Source organism: Arvicola amphibius, chromosome 12 (genome assembly GCF_903992535.2).
Source record: "Arvicola amphibius chromosome 12, mArvAmp1.2, whole genome shotgun sequence".
Taxonomy (NCBI): Eukaryota; Metazoa; Chordata; class Mammalia; order Rodentia; family Cricetidae; genus Arvicola; species Arvicola amphibius.
The window spans coordinates 52,307,328-52,318,450 of NC_052058.2; the positions used below are offsets into that span (position 1 = coordinate 52,307,328).

Here is an 11,123-nt window from a genome sequence, read left to right on the forward strand (position 1 = left end):
GCTGCTTCTCTGTTGCCAGTACCTGAAGTGCTCGCCCCCCCATTCTCTTTTCCCGAGGCATTATATGCAGTGATACAGGGTACGGAGGGTTCTAACACCTCCCATCAAGGCGTACCTGAGCGCCCCTGCTCTCTTTCCTCTTGTCAGAAAGGCCACAGTGCATTTGCACACATGAGGAACCGAACGCGTGTCTCCTCGGGGAGGAAAATAACTGTCAGCAGCAGGTGGAAAGCAGCAGCCCATGATTGACGCAGGGGTCCAGGAGCAAGCAGGCACATCCATTGGTGAGGCAAAGGGGGCTGTGTATTGCCTTGAGGAGGGGGCCACAGCCTTCTTTCCCAGGACCGGGCCTCAACACCTACCTGGGAGGGTATCTCCTGGGTACCACAGTGCGGAAATAACAGAATTTGCTTTTGTGACTTCTTGGATGCTCCTCATCCCCACCCCCTCCCCCTGACTTCCCTCTCCCCCTTCTATCTTCAGTGCTCTCTTCTCCTGGACGTCCTGGTCCAGACTATCATGAGGAAGTCCCATCAGCATATGGTGCTGATGTTTGGAAAGATCGAGAGATACTGGGCAGACGAACACCTGGAGCTCATCACACGGCAGAAGTGATGATAATAATTAAGGCTATCACCTAACTGTTTTTTTTTTCTCCCTGCTCTGGGAACAACTTTTAATGCATTAATGCATTTGTTTGTGAGGATAGTGTTGATAATATTATGACACAGTTTTATAGATAGGAAAATTAATGAGCAGGGAGAGCAGTTACCATTTTTAGTGGATGGCAGAACAATCCAATCTAAACTCTCAGGACCCTGATGGCACATTTAACTATGTGTATTTGAAAAATTGTGATATATATATATATATATATATATATATATATATGTGTGTGTGTGTGTGTGTGTGTGTGTGTGTGTGTGTGTGTGTGTTAGGTGCTTTCTGTACACTATTCAAACATCTTTACAATAACTGTGTCATGTGCATCAGTTGGTAAAGTGATTTCCTTGCAAGCACATGAACCTGGGTTTGGTCCAGCATCATGCAGGTTGTAGAGGCCAGGGCTTGTTGGTGGAGTTGTGAGAGACCAGCACCGGGGAGAAAGAGATGGGCAGATACTTGGGGCTTGCTGGCCAGCCAGTGTAGTCTACTAGGAAAATTCTAGGTGTATGGGAGATTGGTATGGGAGAATTGTCTGTATTCTGTCAATCATGTTTTAAATAAATGCTGTAGGCAGGAAGTATAGGCAGGTCAACTACACAGGAAGTAGAGGCAGAGAGAAGGAGAACAGAAAAATTCTAGGAAGGAGGAAGCCCATTCCTCCCAGTCCTGCCCAGACCACTGAAGAAGCAGGATATGACCTGTCCCAATGATAAAGGTACTGAGCCATGTGGCTAACATAGATAAGAATAATGGGTTAATAATATAAGCTACAAGAGCTAATAAGAAGCCTGAGCTAACGGGCCAATCAGTTTATAATCTTATGGAGACCTCTGTGTGATTACTGGATGTGGGTTACTGGATGTGGGAACTGGATGTGGGAACTGGGCAGGACAGAAACCCCAACAAGCCTGTTCTCATGTTACAGGAGATTCTGCCCCCAAAGATGGACAACACTCGAGAAAGGGACAACCAAGGCTGTCTTCTGGCCTCCAAATGTACGTGCATGCACACATGTGGAAGTGTGTGCAACTAAATGCAACTGCACATACACATAGAAACATTAAGTGACTTTATATGAACAAGCCAGGCTTTGAACTAGGTGTGCTAGACTTCAAAGTTTGAGTTAGTTCCATTTATTTCAGGTTCTCAGAAGTGACAACACTATCCCAGTATACTTAGATCTGAAACTGAAGGTAGGAGGAAAGGTTATGTTTCTTCAAAAACATCACTCGGTGGCAATAGATAGAGTGCCTGAAATAACAAAGGAGAAGTCACAGAAAATCAAAATCTGGAGGTTTTTGTTTTTTTGAGACAAGATTTCAGTCTATAGCTCTGATCACCTGACCCTCTGTAGCACATGTGAGCCTCAAACTCATGACAATCCTTCTGCCTCAGCTTCACAAATGCAGGGCATACCAGTGCGAGCCACCACCCTGGCTTTGGGAAGTATGCAATCGTGTCTTTAGGTTGCTGTCCGCTCAGCACTGCTCTGGAGAGGGAACCTGGGGCCTTGGAGAACACACAAGATGCAAACAAGCGCTGGGATCCAGCCAGGGCTCTATCACTTTCTCTCGGCGGTCAATTTTTTATGGGCTGTTTAACCACGACTGAGCTTCATTTTCTCGTGTGTAAAACAGAAAAGATGCAAGCTCTACCCATCTCCTAGGAGTTCCCAATTGTGCAGATAATGGGCATCATTTACGATGATTGCTGATGATCTAGGAGGTGGGACCCAGAGCCTAAAAGGAAGAGGTCAGCATTCTTCACTCAGACTCATGAGAGCTGGAGGGGAGAAGAATGAGGAGGGTTGACTTTAGAGCTCCATGGGTGGGTTAGTTACTCTTCCAGTTGTGGCAAAAGCAGCTAAAGAAATGAAGGGCTTATTTTTGTTCACAGTTTGAGGGAACAGTTACGGTGGCAGGGGCATAAGGCAGCTGACCACTCTGTGACTTTAGTCACAGGGCAGAGGCAGGGTACTGCTCTACTGAACTTGCTTTCTGCCCCACCTGCCAACATAATGTGCATATTGATTATTTGGGAATCTCATAACACACACCTCAATCACACTTACTTCCCAGTCCTCCCGGGTCTGCCCTCCCACTCTCGTGACCTCTTTTCCAAAAAGAGAAGAAGAAAGAAAGGAAAAACAACCAAAAACCAGGAAAAAAAAAAAAAGAAACCCACATTCAATTTGTGTTGCCCATACACTCATTGGAGCATGGTCGAACTCCTAGCGGCCAGTTCCTTAAAGAAAACTGAGTCTTTCCCCCACCAGCACCCTAGCCAGAAGCCATCAATAGTGGAGAGATACACTTCAGCATCCTTACCACAATTTGTAAGAGTTCTCTTCAGTTGCTTTCTGTCTAGACTGTTTCTTTTGGGGAGTGGTGGAGGTGGGGGTAGGGGTTGTCACAGAAGAGGCAGGTGCCTTTCACGGTGGAAAAAAGACCCAGGGAACAAGGTTGGAGGTATTAATTTATGCATCGCAACATGCATATAATAATTTCTATTTGTTCTGTAATAGCTGCTTTCTGTCTTAAAGCTAATGTACACAAAGGGAGTCTTCTCAGAGTAGTTTAGGTAGTGAAGCATGCTCACTGGGCAATGACCACACATTCTCGTTATTTTTAAATGAGCCATCAACTCTAGAAAACCTGAAATTGGTAAAGCTTTCTTCTGAGTTCTTGAGGGTTCTCCTTGGGACCCAGCCCAAAGAGCGGTCAGACACAAGGCACCCCATGTATCTGTGTGGAGTGTAGATGGCGAGGAGATGCAGGCTAAGCTGACTGCTTGGGGGAATTGGCAAGGTCTCACAGGTATTCAGAGGTGGGTGTGGCACAAACAGCCTTGCCCACTCTAAGTCTGTCCCATCAGCACCTGGCTGAGGCGAATCAAGGAGTCAAGGAACATTGCAATGTCTTGTATCATTTTCTTTCCAGGGATACTAAACTGTGTCTATTGTTGAGGCTGCAATTTGATGAATACATGCATTTAGGAAGTATTTTCCCATCTCCCTCTTATACCGCCACCCCACATTTTATAGCCTAAAATAATACTTACTTTTGGATTTGGGTTCTGTCCTTGGCAACGATTTTTGTCTTTAAGAATAATATGTAAATATATAAATAAAAATATCAATGTGTGTGTATGTAATCTTGATTTTACGACAAGGTTACTGAATGATGGATGTTTTACAAAATAATGGCTAATCTCAGATATTTCTTTACTAACTTTATCGTTCTTGACCCAAATCAATGGAAAGGAAAAGGCAAACAAGAAGTGGCATATATGATGTGATGGAGGCTTCCCATTGGCTAATAAAGAAACTGCCTGGCCCATTTGATTGGCCAGCCCTTAGGTGGGCGGAGTAGACAGAACAGGAAGAAGGAAGTGAGGTAGATGGCTCAGTCAGATGCCACACCTCTCTTAAGTTAGTCAGACCACTGTGCCTCTCCTGAGAGAGAAGCCAGACGCGATGAAGCTCCAGCCCAAGATGGATGTACGCTAGAATCTACCTGGTAAGGCACCACTTTGTGGTGCTACACAGATTATTAGATATGGGTTAGTCAAGATGTGAGTAAGAGGCTGAAAATAATGGGCCAGGCAGTATTTAAAAGAATACAATTTGTGTGTTGTTATTTCGGGGCATAAGCTAGCCGGCGATCAGGAGCAGGGTGGCAGGAACGCAGCCCGCAGCTCCTCACTACAATGATGAGACAATATGAACGCTAGGGAGGGCGCTATATGTCTCTCATGGCACACCCTGACATCTTCGGGGAAATCCTCATATACCAACACATATGCTCCCTTTAAGAAATCAACCTTGGCTCTATGTTTTCTTCCCCTTAAAACACTTATTGCTTTTGATGGTGTCTCTTTAAAAAAATTTATCATGTACTGTCTCCATTTATAATATTTGGGACACATCTTCTATTAGATAGTGTGGGCATATTTTATAATTTTTTTCCTTATTTCATGCACTGGAAATGCTCACTTAAACATTTTTGGATATAAAAATGACTTGTTGTTTTGTGAAATGGCCATGTTGTCAAATTGCCTTCTAAATATTTATATGACTATGTATAGACCCAGGCTACTTTCAACTCTGCTTAGAGAAGATCCATTTTGCCAAAGGCCACAGACAATGGAGATACAGATAAGTGGTCACAGTGGTGAGGATTACAGACTTGATGCTCAGGTATAAACTGGCTATCTATACATCAATACCCCTCCCCAACAACAACAGCTAAAACTCCACCACAGCCGGGGCTCAGGGAACACCTTGGAAGAAGAGTGGAAAGAATGTAAGAGCCAGAGAACGGGGAGGAGTGCTGTGACTATGACGTGGAGATTGGACTCCTAAGCTTCTGTGGTTGCCTTCACAAGGTCTGCACAAAGTCAAGCCAGCGAAATTTTTAGCACAGATGCAGTAGATGCTCTCTAGGCCAATCCGCTACTGAGGAGTTACTAACAGTAGTTGCTGGAGAGTGGAGAATCATTCGTTTTGAAGATGTGGTCCCAGGTAGGATTCCTATGTTTCAAAGGATGGTCCCATACCATGCACATATGGGTAGCAGATTTAGTGGGTATTCAAAAGAAAAAAAAGGCATGGAATTGGAAGGAGATATGCTGGGGCTGTTCTGAGAGACCAATCTCTGAACTAAGGAATTAGCATCTTAGGTCTTAGCTATGCCCTCTTGTAAGAGATTATCCCAGCTGTACTTATCTATATTACACATACCACCCTTCCCATAGAGGGATCAAGTAGGGCACAAGATTTTTCCTGAGTACCAGCTGCTCCCTACTACCTGGCAACTCGGCACATGACTTGGGGAAAGGGTTAGCATATATAAAGCCACGGGAAGAGTTAATATCTCTTACCTTTCTTGCTAATAACACACATCCTAGAATTGTTGTCCCTATTATAGTACAACCCACAAGTGTGTCAGGCTTTTGCTTCCACTTCCTTGCCAAAGTGCCCCAGAGAAAGACACCCAGGACTGTCTCTGTAAACTTCAATGCCGTTTTCAGTTCTCTTCTGTCCTTCTCAGGGCATCATTGGGTAGACTGTCATTGCCTTTGTTCGGTTTGGCTTCCTGAGTGCTATGCGCCTCCCTTGCTGGCGTACTTCCCAATTCCTGGAGATTCTCCTGCTCTCCTCACTGATTCATCCTTACAGGTCTTTCAGCTCTAGTGTAACCTATGGTACAGTGCTTTGCACTTATTCACTTGGTAAGTGATCGCCACCACCCTCATGTTTCTCATGCCAGGGGCCACGTGGCTGGAGCTCTAACCCTGAGCTTTGCCCAGTCCAGCGGCCTGGTCATCACGGTTCAGCCTCAGGTGCTGCGAGGCATCTAAGGCTCCAGCCTCCCTCCTGATTATCTCTTCCCACACGTTTCCCCTCTGGTCCTCCCTTTCTGGTAAACAGCATTTTCTCTTCTATATTTGAGGGGTGTGTGAGTGCATGTGTGCGTGTGTGTGTGTGTGTGTGTGTGTTACATACATGTGAGTATGCAAATGCGTGTTCCTATCTATGTGCACATGTGGGGAGACTAGAGTAGGGTATCCGAGGTCTTTCTCAATTGCTCTGTGCCTTACTGTCTGGAGACAGAGTCTTTCACTGAATCAGAAGCTCAGCATTTCAGTTAGGCTAGCTGACTAGCAAACTCTTGGGATCTGCCTGACTGCACTTCCCAAAGCTTGGCTGACTGGCACAAGCTCAGACTCTCTTACCCACTGAGTTATCCCCCTCGTCTCCATTTCTATATTTTTTTATGAGTAAAACATTCAGCCCGCATCTTTGAATTATCTTCTATTCATAATTATTTTATATTCCCTAACTCATTAACCAATTCACTAATCCAGTTGTACCAGCTCTTCCTTGGAAACGCACCCTGACTCCGGTCATTTCTCACCGCCTCTAATCTAACTATTCTGAAACTTAGCTCCCACTTACAAAAGGTAAAGCATCTTCAGAGAAAAATCTGTCACCCCCACCTTCCCCACCCTATTCTTCTTATCTCCATGCCCGTTTAAAGCAGCAGACACATACTCCCTGCCGCTTTAACCCAATCTCCCTACAGCGCATCCTCTGGTTAGTCATCAATACGAACCCTTTGAAAGCCTAAAGCGAATCTTCTGATCCTCAGGCATGGGTGGGCAGAGAAAATAGAGACTTTCTTCAACTTATCCATTACGGCAGCCCAATCCCTAGGAAGAGGATATGGAAGGGGACAGTGCCAAAGTCTGGGGGAGTTCGGTTGGAGGTGAGACAGAATGGGAGCTGACATTACTCAGAACAAAGCTTATAAAAGAGAAGTAGAATCCTGAACTCACTCCTTGTCCTAGGCCTTGGGATTTCTGTCAGAATGTAGGTTTTGTAGGGAGGTAGGCGGCTCCCAACCTGGAAAGACATGTGGTTGAAATTATAGAAGAAAGACGAAATCTTGAAGAAAGCTACTGGGTGGAAGGCTGGAACAATTCTTGAGGGGAGTGGGGAGCCCTGGTGTATACCCACAGTCGCGCTGGTTCTCATTTATCAGAGTAAACACTCGCCTGGCCACATGGCTAGAATGTTCTGACAAAGCGTGCCAGATGTTACCAATAAAGAGAGCCCTTCTTTTTACATACCGTTATTGGCATAATATTTTCTCTGTTTCCAGCTCTTGTGGAGGCGTTGTTGACAGTTTGATGGACTAAGGACTCACTCTGGGTTTGATTGCGTCTCAATCACCAAAACCCCAAACTGAAAGGAGAGTAAGAGCTAACTATCTGTCTTGACTGAAAAATGTAATAATAGTAGCTCAGATAGGATATCCTGTGTAAAAAATGGTTTCCCGTGAGAAAGGTCCCAGAGGCTGCTATATAAGCCCTATTAGTTGGCTTCCAGAGTTAGAGGATATGAGAGGCAGATTATGTGTTCTCGACTGAAGATTAACTACAAGGAGGAAAGACAAGGCAAGCAGAGGAAAAGCCCGCGTTAACTAGCCGTGTGGAATATACATGAATCCATCTCTCTAAGGACATGGTCATTTGTAAACGTTAACTGCCATCTTGATAATCATGACAAAACGTAGCAACTACCATTCGTTTAATGAATACTTTAGCCAGATATTCATGTCTATATTATTATAAATATTATACATAAAATATATGTGTCCATACATTATTCTACATTATGTATGAAATACATATTATAGGTAGAGAGATTGTTGGATGATAGATGGATAGATAGATGTATGGATGACAGTTTTTTTTTCACGAACCCACAAGACAGACATTAATACCCCCTTCTCTTTGCTTCACAGCAGTCCTGGCTTTCTTTTTCCATTCTCCTTCCTTTGTTTTCCTTCCGTTCTTCAGGCATTCTCAGCCACTCACTGGTATTGGCTACAGACTGTTTTGCTCAGGAGAATGGAGGGGCAAAGCTAACATGCCAGGGCATACTTAGGTCAGCAGTCTACTTAATGTTTCTGTTTTTTGGTTTTTGTTTTTGGCATTATCCTTGAGGGTACATATTAGGGACTTGAAGTCCTTTGAGTCTCTTCTTCTCTCCATATTGAATTTGGTATGGAATACTTGCAAAACCAAAGTTAGAAACAAAACCCCCAAACAAGAACAAATACTCTCTTTTTATTGTTATGTATCCATTATGTAGATGTATTTCATAAGAGCATTTCAGATAAGTATATACTCAACTCTGACCACATCCACTCTTTTCTTTCCTCTTCCCCCCCCTTCCCCAAATCCCCTTTTGTTTCTCCAGCCACCCTTCCATCAACTGACCTTCTTATGTACATTTGTGTGAAATCTTTATTCCGCTAACACCATAATCTGTGAAGGTGAAATTCATTTCTAGAAGAATAGGGTGGGGAAGGTGGGGGTGACAGATTTTTCTCTGAAGATGCTTTACCTTTTGTAAGTGGGAGCTAAGTTTCAGAATAGTTAGATTAGAGGCCCAAAATGGTAGCCAGGGAAAATGTGTATTCGATTCAGGTCTATTTCCACAGATACCCTCTTCAGCTTTTATTTGTAGCCTGCAACTCACATGTCTTAAAAACCATCTGGCTTCCTGTCGTGGCCACCATCGGAGAGCAGCAGCCATGGCCCTGCGCTACCCCATGGCCGTGGACCTCAACAAGGACCACAAGGTGACGAAGAACGTAAGCCAGCTGAGGCACAGCCGGCGGCGCGGGCGCCTCACAAAGCACACCAAGTTCGTGCGGGACATGATCCGGGAGGTGTGCAGCTTCGCGCCCTACGAGCCGTGCGCCATGGAGCTGCTCAAGGTGTCCAAGGACAAGCGTGCGCTCAAGTTCATCAAGAAGCGGGTGGGCACGCACATACGCGCCAAGAGGAAGCGGGAGGAGCTGAGCAACGTGCTGGCGGCCATGAGGAAGGACTGATCCCCTAAAAATTGCTGTGGCGAAAAAAAAAAAAAAACCCACCTGTATGAATGACCCAGCTTTGACTCCTTTGCTTGAATCCTCCTGCGGACCCCAGCTGCTGTAGTTGTGTCAGAGGTGGGAAAGGCAACCCTGTGTGATGGACTAGGGGTATATATAGCCCAAGAACCTGCAGCTCATTCTGTAACAAGACAAATAAAAACTCTGCCTGAAAACCGAATAAGTGATTGAAACAACACTTTCTACCTGGAGCTCGACTCACTTTTCGCTACAGAGGCTGCATTTTCCATTCCCAGTACCCAGTCCAATCCTGGCAATTCATGTGGGCAGGCCACAGAGAAGGTAGCCGATCTTATCCTGGCTTGGGTCTTGCACATGGGCCTTGGACTGTGTCCTTTCCTCTGGAATGGTAAATGGTGTTCATTATAGTAGAAATCTTTTTATACCTCCATCTCCCATTTTTCACTACCTCTTCATCTTTCTGCACTTTTATGAAAGATGTAAACATCAGGGAAAGCATGCCATAGGAATAATTTCTTTCCTTCCTTGCCCAATGTTTACTATGACTGAGCAGACGGTAACCATCATGCCATAAAGTGAGGGGCATAAAATAGGGTGGTACTGAAACCGTTAGGGTCACACTTAAATTTCTCTAAATCTAAAGGCAACTGTGGATCTTGTTTCCTCTTCTTCGGGATTAAACCTTGTTCCTTTTCTTGGACGTGCCCTCTTCATTTCTCATATGTTGTCCCTTACAAAGAATTGCCCTGACAAAGATCCAGAGTGGATCAGATTCTTCCTGGCCAGCTGTTTGTACAGTTAACAGCTGGCACAAAGGTACAGCTCACCAGTGACTAGATGGGTAGACATGAGACACAAGTAAGAAGATTGAAGGAAAATGCCAGGATGCAGCACAGGCCAGGAGGCCAGAGAATCGTCAGAGAGAGAGAGAACGAGCAAGGGATTTTGGTTCTCTTTGAATCAGGAAATGAGAGCGGAACAGAGTTGCTCTCCCCCGTGAGAAGGGTCCCATCAGTAGGAATATCCCAAAGAGTTTCAGACATTAGATATTCAAAATGCCCCTCAACTTTTAAGGCAATAATGATTTGCCCCACTCATCTTTAGAGTTGAAGAATTCTATCTAGTTGTTTGAGTATTACATTAATGGCTTCTCAGCAGCGACACTTACACTGGGAGACAGGCTGTCATCTTCACAGGCTAAATCCCTCATCCCACACTCAGCTTTTACACAAAGCTTTAAAAGCCAGGTCCACACCGCATAGCCTACTTGTAAATTAAGTTACACCTTTCCTTCTTGCCAAGTTAGAAGGTAGTTCGGAGATGTGATCGAGGTGCTGTTCCTGAATTTTGCTAGGGAAATACATGAATTTCTGGTCCTGTTGTAACCTTTGGTCCAGGTGAGTGACACCTCTCGGGAGGAAGCAGATTCCCGCAGGAGGTTGTTAGAATTTGAAAACAACAGCAATAGCAACAATGGTTCAGTAGCACTTGAACTTCCAGATCATAACTCAGGGACAACTTGATCTAATCCCTTCATTTGCACATGAGCTCCTGTATGCTAAACAACCATCCCCAGCAAAGACTCAGAGCTTCACGTAGAAGCATTTGTCAGAAACGAACATAAAGGAGAACAACTGTGTGTTGATGGGAGGGTGACTATCTTGGCATGTTTGGGCCTTTGTAACGAAGAACTGGTCTGGAGGCTGGAAAATTCAAGAACAAGGTGTTGGCAGATTTACTGAGATCTCTTTTTGGACAGCAAATGGCCACCTTCCTGCCATACTGTTGCACAGTGATAAGAGAGCATGCTCCAGGCGCCCTCTCTTAGAAGAACAATTTCATCAAGGGAGCTTCAGGGTCCTGAGCAGTTCTCTTTCTTCTCTGTTGTCTCGAGTCAGTACTTGAGTAAGGCCCTACCTTTTCTCTCCTCCTAAGGCTCAAGCCCCCTCTTCCTAATGCTATCCTGTTGGTTTAGGGGTTCAATTTTTTTGTTTTTTGGGGACAGGGTTTCTCTGTAGCTTTGGAGCC

At 44.8% G+C, this 11,123-nt stretch overlaps 1 protein-coding gene across 1 annotated transcript; it reads left to right on the forward strand.

The window, feature by feature from the left end:
- The first annotated feature begins 8,771 nt into the window (after positions 1 to 8,771).
- On the forward strand, positions 8,772 to 9,074 carry LOC119827111 (60S ribosomal protein L36-like). The gene has a single exon (XM_038348551.1). The coding sequence runs from the start codon at positions 8,772 to 8,774 to the stop codon at positions 9,072 to 9,074; it is 303 nt and encodes a 100-aa protein (XP_038204479.1).
- Positions 9,075 to 11,123: the final 2,049 nt, after the last annotated feature.